Below are 17498 nucleotides of genomic sequence, written 5' to 3'. Positions count from 1 at the left end.
AAATCCCAATCCTGTTCTCCACCTCACTCCCAGCATCAATAACCTCCACTCCAACCAAACCAGAGGAAACAAGTATGACCCAGATCTTCAACAGGAGCCTCTAAGACCTTTTCAGTCAAAGGTATGGGGTCCCTCATAAGCTAACTCAGTGAGTGCCCTTGATTCCTTTCTTTCACGACTCCTGAAAGATGTGCCTCCTAATATTCTGCCAGTATCTCCACTCTTCTATCTATCTGCCTTATACATATGCAGGTCTTGAGATGAAGCTGAGGAATTTGGGCTGATTCAGGTGCCTCCTCCTTCAACGTCTTTCAAGAGTGCTCTTTGCCTTGATACCTTTCCCTTGCACACTTCCTTTCCTCCAGCTCTCAGACATCAGGTCCTCTCCCTACCTAAAAAGGATCCCAATAACCTGCTTCATGACAAATCCAACTTTATATTCCTCGAAATATATTTATATTCCTTGAAATATAAATTTGATGTGGACCATCTTCCTCCTTCCCTTGGCTTCCAGAAATATGACACAATCCTGGTCTTCCTCCAATCTTTCCAGCTATCTATATTAAGCACTTCTACCCAATGACTGCAGGTATTGTCCAGGGTTCCATCAGGCTCCTCTCTCCATACTCCATGGTTTAACCATTAACCTCTACATAGACAACTCTCAAACTCTATTAAGACTGAGCTTTTACCCAAGTTTCAGTCTCCTGTCTCCAACTAGTAAGTAAGCATTTGTTTTAGATATCTCACTATATGGAACTTAACTTCTCCTCAAAAATGAGTTTTCCTATTAACTCTTCTGTCAATGAGATTTCTCTTTCTTTTTTCCCCCCAATCAACATGGTTAAATTTTCCACCCAATAGAATTCACTTATTCTTAGTTCTATAGATTCTTTCCTGCACATACCACAACTGTTCTAGATAACTATGCAAATGAGACAGAGGGGTAGAACTCCACATCTCTCGCCAGAATTATTTCAACAGTTTAACTTATCCCCTTGCTTCTGGACTCTCCTCTTTTCAAACCATACTACACACCAACGGATCATTTTTGTAAAACATTAGTTTTATCATGTTATCGCCTTAATTAAGTATCTGCAGGCCTATAAGATCAGATCCAAATGATTTACTTAGCCCACCAGGGCCCCAACACCTATGATCTAGCTTTCCTTCCTGTTACTCTCCACCCTAGGAAGCCTGATCCAGACCAGACCCCATATATCATCTATACTGTACCCTATCCCCACCTGGCCTCTGCTCAGGCTATATTTTTCCTTTCCAACCACCCAAGTACATCCATATCTAGCTCATTCTAAACTTCTGTCATGTCTTTCCTCAACTATTTAGACACAACTAGATCACTGACTTCACCAAATTCTCATAGCACTCGTTAACATTCAGGCACACATTCTTATATCTATTTTACTAATGAAACAGAGAAGAACCCTTGAGGGTAGCAACCATGTCATACTCAGAATCACAGACTTAGAGAGTTCAGGTTACCTCCGAAATCCTCCTCCAACTCTTGTCTAATGCTTATTTGCCTTCCATATAACATCCATAGCAAATAGCGTGCCAGGTTTTACTCCAGGGACAGAGAACTTTGCTACTTTTTTTTTTTTTTTTTAATATCCTCATCCTCCAGATCACAAAGGAACTTGTATGTCAGATTTGGGCTTAAACCTATAGGTAACAGGTAGCCAGAGGTTTTAAAACAGTAATGTAACTTGTCAGGTTTGATTTTATTTATTTATTTTTTGTGAGGAAGATCAGCCCTGAGCTAACATCCGTGCTAATCCTCCTCTTTTTGCTGAGGAAGACCGGCTCTGAGCTAACATCTATTGCCAATCCTCCTCCTTTTTTTCTTCCCCCAAAGCCCCAGTAGATAGTTGTATGTCATAGTTGCACATCCTTCTAGTTGCTGTATGTGGGACGCTGCCTCAGCATGGCCGGAGAAGCAACGCATCGGTGCGCGCCCGGGATCCGAACCCGGGCCGCCAGTAGTGGAGCGTGCACACTTAACCGGTAAGCCATGGGGCCGGCCCCAGGTTTGATTTTTTAACATGATCACTTTGGTGATTATGCTGAAGACAGACTTGCAAGGAAAAGAAACAGAACAGTCAGGAGTCGTGGCAAGACACCAGGTGCAAGATAATAGGGGCCTGAAAAAAAGGCAGTGGGGAAGGACAGGAGAAACCAGATTAAAAAGCCATTTCTAAAGTAGACTAGGATTTGGTGACCAACTTACGGAAGGGATCCAGTGATGAGTGCCACAGAGCGGAGAGCTCCCAAGGTGATGCCAGCAGTGTAAGGGCTGCCCTAACCCAGGAATCAACTGCACTGAGGCCACAGCTGCAGGCAGTTTGTCTTTCCCAAGTCTCTTTTTTTTCCACCATTTTCAACCCACAGCCTTCCACCTAGATCATCAAGAGTCAAACTACAGTGTAAGTCACCACTATTATTCAAGTTACCACCGTGGCTTCCTTGTCTAGTAATTTTTTTTCTTCCCTTTTCAAAGGACTACCTAAGCTCACTGTTATTCAAGTATGGTATTTGGAACTTCAGCACCACTGAGAGCTTGTTAGAAATGCAAGTTCTTGGGTCCCACCCTACACCTACAGAATCAGAACCTCTCTGGTTAGAAGTCCACAATCTGGGGGCTGGCCCGGTGGCACAAGTGGTTAAGTGTGTGCACTCTGCTGCGGCGGCACGGGGTTCACCGGTTCGGATCCCAGGCGCGCACCAACGCACCACTTGTCAAGCCATGCTGTGGCGGTGTCCCATATAAAGTGGAGGGAAGATGGGCATGGATGTTAGCCCAGGGCCGGTCTTCCTCAGAAAAAAAAAAAAAAAAAAGAGGAGGATTGGCAGATATTAGCTCAGGGGTGATCTTCCTCACAAAAAAAAAAAAGAGGTGCACAATCCGTGTTTTAATTAATCTCCAGATGATTTTTAATGCAAGCTAAAATTTGAGAAGCACTGATCTAGCTAACCTCTCCAGTTCAGGGCTTTCAATCTTATATCCATCTTCCACCACTGAATGGAAACTCTACTCCAGGTACACTTTCAAGACCAAAATGTAAATTTACAAATGTGCCTCAGTAAGAAAAATTTGGGAAGCATTCATTAGTCTAGGTAAACCACACACACTTGGATGAATCACTTAAATAGAAGCTTCTAAAGATGCAACTCCAAGTCATTCTCAAAAATAATTATAATCAAAAGTCAGATACCAATTTTCAGATGAGTCCCTTAGAGATTTTGCCCCAAAATAAAGAAAATTAAAGACTTAATGAAACATCCAGAGATCTGCTCACCCATCCCTTACAAGAACCTTCTTAACATAAGGTGAAGTGGTAGCTATTTTACAAGATAGATGACAGACCCTAACCCCAGTTCTTCTTAAGGCCAATGTCAGGAAGCACAAATAGATTAATCCATCCTCTAAAATGGAGTTTGGGCCTTCCCCTAACAGTCTGTGATACCTCCTTGCCCTAGCAGTGAAAACAACAATTTGGTAATATGGTAAAGCTGTCCCCTGTCAGACATACACTTTCTGGATGAGCAATGTAATGGATACTGCTCAGGTTCATTCGTTCAATGAGTTGGAGCCTACTATATTCCAGGCACTATGATGGCAATGAGCAAGACAGAGCAAGCCAGCCCTCACTGAGCTCACATTAAATAAATAATTGAAATTACACTTGAGATAAGCACTGACAAAAAGCACGGGTGCTAAGACAGTCTATTATAGCAAAGGAACCTGACACAGTTTGGACTAGTGGATCTCTACCAGGGCTGCAAATCCGAATCACCCAGGACAGCTTATAACCATACCAAAGCCCAAGCCCACCCTGCACATCAAACAAATAGAAACTCTGTGAACCCTGGCCATCGGTTTTAAAGATCATTTGCTCCTCAGGTAATTCTAACAGGCGACCAAGGTAAAGAGCCACTAGTCCTGGGCATCACATGTTGGGGACACAGAGGTCAATAACACAGTGCCTGCCCTCCAGGAGCTTACCATCTATATTCACGTGTCGATTAACAACAGGGATCCATTCTGAGAAATGCCTCATTAGGTGATTTTGCTGTGTGAACATCATAGAATGTACTTACACAAATCTAGATGGTATAACTTACTACACATCTAAGCTGTATAATACTAATCTTAAGGGACTACCATTGCATTTGTGGTCCACCATGGACCAAAACGTCATTATGCGGCACATGACTGTAGTGGAAGAGACCCACGGTAAGCAGAGGTATCAGCAAAATGCTCTGGTAGTATGGGGCAAAGAAACCTCAGATATAGGATAGTGCTTCTCTGGGTACAAGGACGAGGAAGTGATCTCAGAAGGCTATAAAAGGTGCTTTTACCTATGCTGATTTCTAAAAATGGGAACTTTATACCTTATTATGTCTTAATATTGTAGGATTTTTTTTTAAGTAAAATAAAAACTGCCTTTAGTCAGTGAAGGCATCATAGAAGTTATTTAAGCTGAGTTTTGAAGCTTGATTAGGAAGGAGTTTTCTGAGAAAATGATCTTGAAGGTGTAGTCTGAAATATGAACCGAAAGAGTTAGGAGGAAAAGTGTATATTAGGCAAAGGGAAGAGTGTATGCAAAAGTCTGGAAGAAGAAAAAAGCATGGGGCCTTACAGAAACCAAGAGAAAGCTGAGAGCAAGGCAGAGAGCAAAAAAGGACAAAGTAGAAATTCTCAAAGTGCCAGCCCTGGTCTAGCAGCATCAGCAGCATCGAGTTATTTGTTAGAAATGCAGATTCTCAGGCTTCACTTCAGATCTACTGAATCAGAAGAGGGGGTGGGAGGGAACAGCCTAGGTAATATTAAGGATTTTAGATTTTATTCTAAGATTAATGAAAAATAATTGAGAGGTTTTAAACAGAGGGATAACATAATCAGGATAATAGCAGCTAAATGGTTGGCATTAATAGCTGAACAAAAACTCCTCAAAATCTAATTTTTATAATAATCAGGATCAGAAACCACACTGAGACTTTAAATGAAGGGTCACAATCACAACGCTTTTATGGCTAATTGGGCAAGGTGAATGAGAGAAGTGGGTAATGTGGAAAACTGGAGGGGCTGCCCTCCAGTCAGCCTAGCATCTGCTCTGGAGCCAAACACAAATAGATGCCCCAAAAACATCTGCTGAGTGAAAAGAATACACTGGCAAACCTAGGGATCCCTTAACACAGCTGCTTAAGAAAGCAGAGGGCCCCTTGTAGGGAATCCCAGCGTTTCCTTTCTTCAGATGTGACTGTTTCCCAGCCTTGGCTAGGCAAATCTGGCATCAAACCAAAATTTCAAAGAAAAACCACCTTTTGTTTCTTGGTCCAAGTGGCAGAGGGATAAAAAGCAATTCAACAAACAAGATGCCAATAGCCCAGCCAGCTCACCTCTCACACGGAGTTTCTACCACAAAGTAAATGACCCATTTGTATGAATCTATAGTAGAAGCCTGAACTTGGGAATGCTCCTTGTGATAGGCTGCCCAGGAACAACCCTCCCCTGGGCTCAAGAAGCTGCCAGCACCTTCACTTCAGTAGGTCAGATCAGAAGCTCTTGGATTCAATAGGACAAGGCTCTCAACCCTTAGAAGACATGCAACATGTTTGTACGCTAAGCCTTTCGGGACTAAAAATATCAAATACAGTTCTGCCGAAAGGTCCCTAGGAGCAAGTAGTAACTTTTTGATGGGGAGCAACTTACAGCACCGGCAGAAATCCACTGATTCGGGTTCTTGCCACAAGAGCACCCCATTCAATTTAGCCATAGAAGATAAGGGAGTGGTTACACATTTCCAACTGAATCAGGTTAAAAAGCACAATCTAGTGAAGTTCAGGATGCAGAAAAGGATCGCAACAGACACTAATGAGAAGGGAACAAAGAGGAATTGCCTTATTCAGACACTTCCTCCTCCAATTCCTCAGTTGAGAAAGTCAACAATCTCAGAAGTCCCATCTGACTGTGGCTATTCATCCTAGCCTGGTCTGAATGACAGGTGCTGAGGGACTTCATAGACATTGCCCTACTAAGGTTATGGCTCAGACATCTTCAGGGGAAGCCACGGGAGGCTTCATGATGAAGCGAGTTCCTGCTTCCTACCTATTCCCTTAAAGATCCAGAAACCCTTTTCTCCCAAGTCAGAATAACTGAAGAGATAGGCTTCAAATCTAAGTAGAATAAAACTTTCAAGACTCTTATCTGGGCATGTGTAGCTAATTCATTTCCTAACTGAAGCAGGATTTGTAATAGGGAGTTTGCTACTTCCTGTCTTACTAGATTTCAGAGCAGCCCATTTTATTCCTGTGCCTAGGAGATTAACTTCCAGAACCTGAGTGATTGCCCACATGTAGTAGAGGAGCTAAGACTAAGGGTAAATGTTCCCAGAACCAGCCTACTATCAAATAGTTGGTGCTCACACCTTTCTGGTCTCCGGTGCAGTTCCTTTGCCGTCTGAGATGATAATGGCTGACATCTATGCAGTGCCTACGATGCATCAGCATTCTCTTTATATTGCCCTATTTAAAGTTAATAACCACCCCATGAAGTGAGTACTTTTAGATTCATTTTACAGATGCAAAAACTAAGGCACAGAGAGGTTAAGTGACTTGCCCAAGGCTACAGAGTTAGTGCCAGAGTCAAAAAGCAGACCCAAGACCTCTAGAGCTCAAGTTCAATCAGCAGACTATACAGCCTTTCTCAGGATACAGTCAGTCCATTCCATAAGCACTAATCAAGCATCTGGGCACCAAGCACTCTACTAGACAAAAGCACCTATTCACACAAAACAACAACCAGAAAAAACTGCTTTTACTCTACTCATGCTCAATGTGACAATCCACACTGAATGCACCCCAGAGATTCTACCTATAAGACAAAAACCTAAAAATTAAGCCCTCAAAAGTAAGGTAAAGAAACCTGAGACATCTCCCAACTTTGATGGACAGTAGACAGTGCTTCCAATATCTCCATCTTCTCTATCCCTCACCCAAGTCTATGCCTAAGAGCCCAAGATTTTTTTAAAAAAAAAACAGAAAAAACTCAAAACAGAGCTCACAAATCTATTCCATGGGCAGGTAGCTAAAACAGATATTCTACAAAGTCAGTCCATAAATTCCTATTCAGAATTTCGAACCTGAATTTAAGGAATAGCTCATTTAGCTCAATACCAACAAAACATCCAACCAGAAAGCAGTTTGCTTTGCTTTCCTTTCTGTCCCCATCATTTTTTAGAGGGTGGCAGGAATACTCACAGGCAAGCTCGAGGGTCTTGACTGAAGACTCAGGTTCATATCTTCTTGCCCTCCCTTACTGGAGGTCATTGAGGCGGCTGAGGATGCCTGAGACCCAAATGAATCTTGAGATAACTCCTAAACAAGAAAAACAAAAGCTGTGAAGGCCTAGTATTAATAAACCAGGCAAGCTTGCTTCATGGTGAAAGGGCTATGGGACTCTCACACAGAAGAAGCTGGGTGCGACAGACTGCCCAGCTGTGCACAATATTATCTGAAAGCAGAAAAATACAAGCTGTGGCTCTTAAGACAAGAGTGTCAACAGTGGATGTAAAGACTCTTTCCAACGGCACTGTTGACCATTTATTGCCACCCACAGAGAGCTGTTCCTTGGGGTTAAATTCTAAAATCTGGCTAACTACAAGTTATACCTACCAAGGAATGAGACCAATTAATTTAAAAAATAATAACAAAAAACTCATGCTAGAACTTCTATATTAGAATGAGTACTGCTTCCTTCAAAGATATTGCCTTGCGATAAGATATTTATTCCAACAATGCCATCAATGCACAAAATCTTTAGTGGACTTGTCATCAGTCATTTTTTCTCTTTTTACTCTTTAAAGAACAAAGTCCAAATTGTTATTTTTAGGTTTCATCACCTACCTTGTTCACAGACATGGATACAAATGAATTTTAACTATTTCTCCCCCCAAAATAAAAGGAATTGCCACCACTGAGAATATTCTAAAGAACATGATGTCAGCTCTGATGGCAATTTCAAATGAAGGGGTCCAAAATATTGAGCAATAGCAGAATGGAATGGCAGTTGGAACGAATGTACAGTACAGCCTCCCACAGTCACTGTTTCTAAAGAGACCAAATTCACTTGGATGCTCAAGTTCTGAATGCTAGTTTAAAAAAAAAAAAATCAGTCACATCATCTTTAATTTCTTATCTGTCCATGCAACTTTCCATTGCCCTATTTCTTCATCAGTAAGCAGAGGCACAGGTTCTTATGCAGTTAAGAAGGTTATGCCTTTATTAGTTCAATCAATTCAGTTAGCATGTTTACCCAGACTTTAATTGGTTTTTAAGTACACATTAGAGAACCAATTTGTATGGCAAAGTTCTCCTGACACCAACCCCTAAGCTGTCTGTGGTCACACACAGGGAAGGGCAAGAGGCAGGGGCATCTTACCTGTGGTGGAGGGAAGCGCTGCTGGGAATAGGCAGTTTGCTGTGACTGCTGAGACTGGGGCTGAGGGTACGCAGCCTGCTGGGAGAGCGTCGAGGATGCTGGCTGCTGAGGTTGCTGCTGCTGGTAGGGAGACTGTGCCTGCGGCTGTGAGTAGGGGGGCTGGCTCTGGGGGTGCTGCTGGGTTGTGGACTGCTGGGAGGGGTACGGAGTTGGGGACTGCTGATGTGGAGGCTGGGATGGCTGCTGGGAATATGGAGGCTGAGAGGACTGGAGCTGTGGTGGCTGAGACTGTGGCTGCTGCTGATATGAAGGTTGGGCATGAGGGGTCTGGGATGGTGGTTGCTGGGAGTAGGGTGGCTGCTGCTGCTGGGGATGAGGACTTTGCTGGTTGTAATATGGAGTCTGGCCCTGCTGACCATACCCGCTGGGGCCTTGTTGTCCATAAGGAGGAATCTATAGGAAAGGAAAGAATACTTTTAGCACTGACTCTTCTGGATGAAGAAAGGTGAGGTATTCTGTCAAAAGCTATGCCCTGAGGATGGGTGTAGAAAGCAGGCAAGCCAAGCCTCACACTTACAAGGGCCAGGGTTTTTCTACCATCCCTGTCTAAACTGAGCCAGGAAGGACAGCCAAGTTGGGTTACTAGTTGGTTTGTTTACAAGTAGACTGCATTCATCCACAGAAAATTTACACTAAATTTGGGCAACTTACAAGAGTGCAAGAGAGGCTGTTTTCACCAATGAGCCTACTCTTTTTATTGTGGCCTAGACTGTTTTTACAAGTGCTAAAAATGTGTATCTCAGCCACACTGAATAGTCAAGAGCAGCCTGGCTCAACCGACTGAAAACCCAGGGTTTAGTAATCCAGACAGCGTGCAAATCACTAAGCTACTCTAGTTCTCTTTTTCATTCAGTCTTCATTCAAAAAACATTTGAGAGCCTACTTTCTTACTTGTACCAGGCACTATTCTAGGTACGGGGGATACATTTGATAGGTAGGCAAAACAACAACTACAACAATAATATCCACCCATCTCTCCTCCATTTTCTTATTGAAAAAAGTGAGAGTATCCCATTTTCTAAATTAAGGGCATACTCTGCTTTAAAATCTTAGAAGTAAAGTTAGGTTTTATATTCCGTCTCTCGCCATTTTCAGTATGAATATCACTCAAATATAAATGGTAGAAAATGCTGTCAAAACAAAAAATGACAATAAAAAGATAATGGTGCAGATGGCCAGACAAAAGGAAATGAGGGAAATCTTAACATTTGTAACAGCACTGTTAGAATCTTTCCTATTCAATCTTCCTTTTTTTCTACTTCCAGGTCCTCCTAAGCATTCGTTTTGAACCAGACAGCTATATGTTGAAGGCCTTAAGAAATGTGAAGGGCCTCTTCCATCCCCAGGGCACATGGTATGAGTGGTTTTCTTTGATAGCAGTGGATAGGTGCTCAGCCACTGCCTTTCTTTCTTCCCACCTCCTTCAGAGATCACCACTCAGTGGATACAAGCAGGCCAGCCAGGTCAAAGAAGACAGATATGTACAGCCTGTGGCCAGGGAGCACTTTTCCTTTGAGCACACGTGGGATGGTGCTCACATTGCCCTTGTAAATAGCACAGTGTAACTACCTGAGCCATTGGCCTATGTTCCTTTCAAGAGCTTTGGAAGCCAAAGACACTTTGATCTATAGTCAAGACCAGATCCTCGACAGCAACAAGGGTTAAAGTAATCCGAGTCACCATCTACCTGCTGTGCATAAGAGAGGCCGCCCATGGTACTCTGCGCCCGGCCCTGCATGGTCATCGGGTACCGCTGTGGGGTCTGGGACCCATATGGCTGCCCTGGGTACCCATGTCCTTGCTGTGGTCCTGATGGAGGTCCCTGTTGTTGCGAGTATGGGTTAGTCCCGCCATATGGCTGAGGTCTCATCTTGCCCATCTGATCCATTGGACTGGATGGCTACAAAATAAAGAGCATTTCATTAACCTATAGCTTTGATGGCCTCTGGCCAATATGAATACAAACCCAAGCATACAGGTCTGTATGCCACATAGGAAAACAGTTACAATGAAAAAGTAATGGTACAGACCCAGTAACCCTTGGGCAGGTCACTTAACCTTCCTCAGAACCTTGATTTTGTCCTATATAAAATGAAAATACCACCAGTTTGTGAAGGCATCTTGTAACCAAATACTACTTTGTAAGCGTGGTACTACTTGAGATCCAAGGGAAGGGCCAGGTGTGGAGCAATGACTATATGCACTCTATGGTGTAGAAAATCAGAACGAAGGCTTTTCAGCTGGGAGAGGACAGTGCTGCTGTACTCTGCCATGATCATCTTCAACAACAACAAAACTGATGCTTTAATACTGTGGTTGGGAATTCAAATACACAAGCATCTACATGTTTCTAGTCTTTAAATAGTGGAATCTTTTTTACTTGCACAACATAGCCCATTTGCACTATGGCACAAACACCTAAAATTTATGCTTTCTTCCAACTGGGTAACATGGCTAAGTTACAGTTGTTGAGGGAACTGTGACTCTGAATTTAGACCCTTGTGCATCTCAACTAAAAAGTTATCTCCTTTAATATTCAAGAGTTTGAGGGTATAAGGAGGATAGAACTTTTGTCTCTTTAAAGTACAAGATATAGAGGTACAGCATAGCACCAATAATAAAAGCTCAAAGTTCAATTCTCAAGTATTTGGCTACAAATATAGCTTTCTTCCAGCTTTGTGGGGCAACAGGTTCAATCAGCTCATTCACTTTTGGACATAACTCTACCCTGTTGCAGCTAGATAAGACAGAGCCCCAGTACACTTTTCCCCTGCCAGAGATTCCTACCTAAATCTATTGACGGTGTGGAAGGGAGGGGGGAGTTTCTCTAAGCACCTTAAATAGATACACTCAAGTTGGAGAGTAAGCCTGGACCTGACATAAAACTTGAAAACTGGATCTTAAATTGGCGGTGGAAGTAGATATTAATACTCTGAGCCTAAATATCATTAACGCTCAAATTAAGGAGTTTAGTGGGTCTCAAACTTTAGCGTGTATCAAAATCACCTGGAGGGCTTGTTAAAACACAGACTGCCAGGACGCACTCCCACAGTCTTTGATTCTGTAGGTTCAGGGTTGGGACTAGTATATGTATTTGTAACAGTTCCCAGGTGATACTGATGCTGCTGGTTCAGGGACCACACTTTTAAGAACCACTGGTCTAGATTACACCTAGGGTCCCTTCCAGGTCTGTCATTCTATAATTAATAAATTATTCTATAATTTAAGGTGTGTAAGACCTTAAAAAACAACAACAAAAACCCCTCCAAAATAAGGGGGAGGAAGCGTTCAAACAACTGGTTCTCTGTACATGTCTTTTTTTTTGGCAGAGTACTACTCTAAGTGTTTTATAATAGAGGAAGTCAAGCTGTCATGAGGAAAATGGATAAGACAAAAAGCCACAGAGACTATTCTTCTAAATATCAAGAGGGAAAAAGCAGAAGCAAAGTTCTCTCTTAGGCTGCAGCTGAAATCTCAGCTAAAAAGGTAGCAGTCATGATGGGCGTACCCTCCAAGTTTCTAAACTACAGAGATTCATAGTAAAACCATGTCCCAAATCACAACTACATGTCAATATTATTAAAAGTGCTGTTTCCAATAATGATAACTAAACATTTTTTGCCCAAGTCCTGCCTTTGTATCAGAAGCTCCAATAACGCGTCCCATTATAATTTTGGAGCTACATGGATTCTTTTGGGACTGTTTAGAAAGTTCAAATTTAACAACAACTGGACTAGTAAGTAATAAATAGCATGTGGTCTTCCCCAGATACACCTGGCAATGAAACCAAAACATTACCATTCTCTCCCGTAAAGAGCTCAGGGGTTTACACGGCGACATCAGGCTATACATAATGATGAGATCCTCATCTCATCCCAGATAGCAGTGACTGTCCATGTGGCCCCCAGGTGAAGAGACTACATTTGATGAACAGAGAGACCAGCCCACTCTGGTATCTCTGTCAGTTCAGGTCTCCCCACAGCACATGAGAGGCAGTCATTACTTACCATGGTTACTATGGAGCTTCTAGAGCAGTAGCTATTAACCAGAGTTACAGATTGGAATTTTCTGTAAAGCTTCACAAATGCCTGGGCCTCTCCCTACAGAATCCGAGTTAGTGTGTCTGGAAGGGCTTGGGCTCCCCCTACCCCTTAAGATCCTTGGATGATTCTAATGTATACTACTAGCTGACAACCAGTGATCTAGAGAAACACTGTCCAATAAAATTTTCAGTGACGTGTGACGATAAAGTACTTGAAATATGGCTAGTGTGACTGAGGAACGGAATTATTTTTATTTACTTTTAATTAAATTCAAATAACCACACGTGGCTAGTGGCTACCATATTGGACTGCACAGTTCTAGAGCAATGCTCACAAATCATTTTCATCTTTCCCTGCTCAACAGTAACTCCAAACTTCCTAACTACTACATTCTGTACAGTATCGAACAGAAAGAGCAAAGAGTGTAGTCAACCAATAGGCTTGGGTTCAAATTCTAACTCTATCATTGTCTGACCTTGAACATATCAGTTCTTCAGTTCTTCATTTAAAATGCACATAACACACTTCACACAGTGCCCGGTATTTAAATGCCCAATAAATAGTAACTATTATCAATAATGATAAATAGTGCTTCTGCCTGGCTCTAAAGCCCTCCATAGTGTGCTCCAGTTTGACACATTTTTCAGTCTCATGCCAGTGTCCCACATACAGCGCATGCCCAGCTCTACGCAACGGTAGCCTGCCCTGCCCTCCTGTCCACAATGGCTTCCAGTAGCAGAAACCCAACCTTCAACATGAAGCCACTTCCCACTTCTTCAGCACACTCTGATCTCTCACGTTTCTAAATGTCCTACTGTAAATTCAGTTAGAATCATACAGTTTAGCACTTAGTTACCCAGCTAACTGACTGCAACTCTCAAGACTAAGTTCTGGGAAGCCAGAAATCAGGTGTTTTATCTTCAAAGTCACCCCAAAGACCCCAAGTGTAAACTAGTGCTCAGTAACTTCAATGTGCCAGGCTGCTCTATTGCAAGAAGTGGGTAGTGGATACTATGGAGAGAAAGCCCAGATCAAACTATCTGGCCATAGGGCCAGGGGCACACTCTAGACCCTACACCAGGTTATGAGTTTGAGGGCAGAAAAAAATGCGGATTGAACTGAAAGAGAAGAGGATAGGGTAGAACAAACAGCCGAGGGGGATCCAGCACACTTTTGAGAAGAATCTTCTGTGCCATCCTATATCAGAGGTCTTCAACTGCACAGGCATCGCCAAAGAACTGTTTAAAAACAAAAGGCTAAAAAGCAAGTTACCTTTGCTCACATCAGGGGGCCTGCGCTACCAACGGAGGACAGCTACTACTTAATAAAAGGTTCAAAGATTCTTCCATCAACTTTAGGAAATCTTTGCAGGCCAAAAATAAATGCAAGTCACAGAAATTCTTATTCTAAAAATAAAATTAAGACATTTCCCTTTCCTGGACATCAGATGTCTGACCCCCTCCTTTCACTAAAAGTTATAATCAACAGAGTATGCAGCTTAGCAAACTAAAATATATTCAATCCAATAATCAGATTACTCTGGTCGCATGTCAAAAGTAAACATCTGCTCATATCAGAAGGGGAGGTGGGTAGGGACCTAACTCATACTTCTGACATTTAAAACCGGTGTGAAAGATTTGTGATTTGCCGTTATAGATGAAATGCCATCTTCCAATCTCTCATAACAGAGAAGGGGCCTTAAATCTTCACTAATCAGTTTTATTGGAAAGTAGCAATTTCAGACCAGAAAAATCCCTATTACATGCAAGATAGAAAAGCCAGTATCAGCAGTCTACAGGCACCAAGGAAGGAGCAGGGGATGGGAAACACCAAACCCTGGCTGCCAAGAGCTCGCGATTCCACTCTGGGCAAGACGGAGAGGAAATCCTTTCAATGGGAAACCACAGGAGTAGATTACTGTGATTACACTTCAAAAGCAAAGGCTCTGCCACAAAGACACATAATTGAGAGGAAAATGCTGCCCCCTTGATCAGGGAAGTCAGGCCCCCTGCTATATACTCCCCTGCATTAATAAAAAATAAAAATAAAAAAGGGGAAAAAGCCGTAAGAAAACTCCCATCTCCATCTACCACTTATCTCTTTCCAGATCACTGGCCGTGTTACAAACTGCCTGCCAAATGAAATGCATCAAAAGATGCAGTTTCCGGGCATCAAAAGCAAGGATGCCTAGCAGGCTGGTCCCTCTGAATACAGTCATGCATCGCTTAACAACAGACTAACCACTTGCATAGAGTTCAGACCAGCGGGCTAATGGAATCCCTTACAACTTCTTATTGCACCAAGGAAAGCCATAACGACCCTGAGGGGTTGCTGAGATATAACAGACTGGAATTCAAATTCTCCAACTTCTGACCATAACTGATTGAGAAGAGAGCAGAGAAGATGGAACCGGGGACTCAAACTTCCAAGCAGAAAGATACTGTTCACCAAAATGCACCACACCACATGACAGTGGCACCAGGAAAGAGAAAGTTCTTAATTTTCTTGAAATAAAAGTCCAATTGAGGAAAGCTCCAGGCTTCAGTCCCAATCCAAAGATGCAGAAAGGAAGTGACCAAGCAGCAACCCTAATGAGCCGGATTTGATACCCAAGGACTGGCAAGAAGAGGAGGAGAGAGGGATGGGCCGGGGCTGCCAAAAAGGTATCCATCAGAACGCAGAAGTCTTGTCTACCACTTGTTCTGTCACCCTAAGTGCCAACTACTTGGGCCAGTGTAAACCAAGAGCCATAACCTTGGATTCTGGACATTTAAATATTATTTCTTACTCCTTGTGCTTTCAATTTATTCCTGGCCAGATTTGTTGTATGACTTTTAATAATAACAATAAAAAAAAGCATCCCTGGCTCTTTAACCGAAAGAACCCCCCCCCAATTGATTCCCACAGTAATTAACCTGCATTTTACCTCAGAGAGCGGTAGTTAAGGAAGTCGGCACTGCTATTTATAACTCATCTCAAATTGAGGGCAGACTGCCTAAAATCTAACACATCCCAGCTGTACTCCTGTTTGAACTGGGGCCAAGGGAATTTTTTAAAGCAATCTTGGCACCGAATGAATGACACCAACAGTATGAGAGCGCGAGTGGTTGTGTTGTGGTGACGTAGCACTGGAGGTGGAATGGGAGGGGGCCAGTGTACTGTGATCCCTCTCGTGCATGCCTGCTGCTTGCTGAGTCCCAGTACAGTAAGCTGGGAACCGCCCACTGAGAGGCAAACACAGGAAAAGGCTTTTCCTGTGGAACGCCTTGAAGTGAGAAACACATGGCTAATCTGCATAAATGCGAAGCCACACCGCCCCTGCCAGGAAGGTTAGTGCTCGTAATCTCTGGCCATGAAGCTGGCTGTCTGGGAGGACTTGGACTGGCGCCTGATAACCCAGAAAGAGTCAAGAGAACAGATGGGTAAGGACCCCGGCAGAAAACAGCCCCAGGTCACGTGACTCGCCACATGGCCCCGCCAGCACAAACTATTGTCTGGCTGCGAGCTCCCATACAAAGGCACCCGGCCTCAGCTTCCTGTGATTACAGGGACAGGCGGCAGCTGTTGATCCAGTTCCCGTACTGGACCCTCCCCTGTTGAGAAGCATTCCAGGCAGGGACAAATATAAAAGCTAAGGCCTCTCCCAACCAACCAACTTTCAGTTTCCTACAAGCTCCACGTGGCTCCACTCAAATCTTAGGATGGACAGAGTAGACTTCCATAAGAACCATCCTTTGTAACCTGGTACACATGAGTTGACCAGCGTAAATCATTCTCATTGTGCACCCTTCCACAGCCACACAGACATCTGTATCCAGTGTCCCCTCATCCTGTCTTTTCTCACTCCTCGAGTATTTTATGGCTTTGAAGGCTGGTCACGGACCCCTACCCCAACTGAGGAGAAACTGCTCAAAAACCTGCTTGCTTAGTTCTATCCTCAGACCCTGCCTCCTAAAATCCTCCTAAGGAGACTCCCTTCGTTTTGTTTTGCATTTAAACGGTCATGTTTCCCCACTGTTTATGTGACCTAGGACAATAAGAGATTCCTAACCTCCTATTTGGCCTCACTAGACATCATTAAAGATTTTCTGAAGCTAACCTGATGATAGGAAAATAAAAATCTCTCCTCAGATATACATACCAACACCTGACCCAGGAAATCAAACCCAGTCAGCCTATCATTCTTATCACTCATTACCTGAGAATCACACCTGTTTTCTACTTTTTATAAGAGATGGGAAATGATTCTCTCATTCTAGTTCTAGTTCATTCAAGTTCTAAAGAAACTGGTCATCTGCCTATGGTGAGAGAGAAATTACCAACAACTAGTTTGCAACTACCACTCTAAAGAGACAGGTTTTTTTTTTTTTTTAATTCTTTCAAAGTTTCCTAAGTGTCCAAGTTGAATATAAATAAAAAATCCAAAGTCAATGAAAAGTTCTATCTATCCCATTCTCTTTACAGAAACAATTCTAGAAGATCAGGCATGTTCCCCTGTGCAGACTAAGTAACAGCCCATTCAAAGACATCATCTGAAGCACTAGCCTGACCAAACCCGTAGGAGGGGCTGCAACCAGACCTCAGACTCAGGAGCTTCCACACACGCTGTCTCTAAAGTGATGGAAAACAAGACAAGGGGCCTGGCTCTCTCCCTGCCTCAGAGATATTCAGGCTACATCCTTCCACAATAGAAGATCAGAGAATCACTCAAGGTAGAAAAGAGAGACCAAAGGGAGAAGAGTCATTGAATCATCCAGCAAAACTCAAACAGATTATGAGAACCAACTGTAATAACCGCCTCACAGCTGTCCATCCAAAAGAAGCATGCCAGAAAAACCACAACCAGGTGGCTGGTATTTCTTTGGTTCCAGAAAGAACCCTTCAAATAAAGCAGCTAGAGCACCAAACTAATGAATTCCCCAACAAATGATCAA

General features: G+C 43.0%; 1 protein-coding gene across 2 annotated transcripts in view; it reads right to left on the bottom strand.

Annotated features, from left to right (window-relative positions):
* Positions 1 to 17498, bottom strand: part of ARID1A (AT-rich interaction domain 1A) — a 69294-nt gene that overhangs the window by 33846 nt on the left and 17950 nt on the right. For both annotated transcript variants that reach the window (XM_058553331.1, XM_058553332.1), the window contains exons 2-4: positions 10209 to 10421; positions 8462 to 8914; positions 7282 to 7398 (exon numbers count right to left, since the gene is read on the bottom strand). In XM_058553331.1, the coding sequence (XP_058409314.1) occupies positions 7282 to 7398; positions 8462 to 8914; positions 10209 to 10421 (783 nt within the window). The remainder of the gene's footprint in view (positions 1 to 7281; positions 7399 to 8461; positions 8915 to 10208; positions 10422 to 17498) is intronic.

Source organism: Diceros bicornis, chromosome 13 (assembly GCF_020826845.1).
Source record: "Diceros bicornis minor isolate mBicDic1 chromosome 13, mDicBic1.mat.cur, whole genome shotgun sequence".
NCBI lineage: Eukaryota > Metazoa > Chordata > Mammalia > Perissodactyla > Rhinocerotidae > Diceros > Diceros bicornis.
Note: the sequence above shows the minus strand (reverse complement) of the source record. Positions and strands in the feature narration are given on the sequence as shown.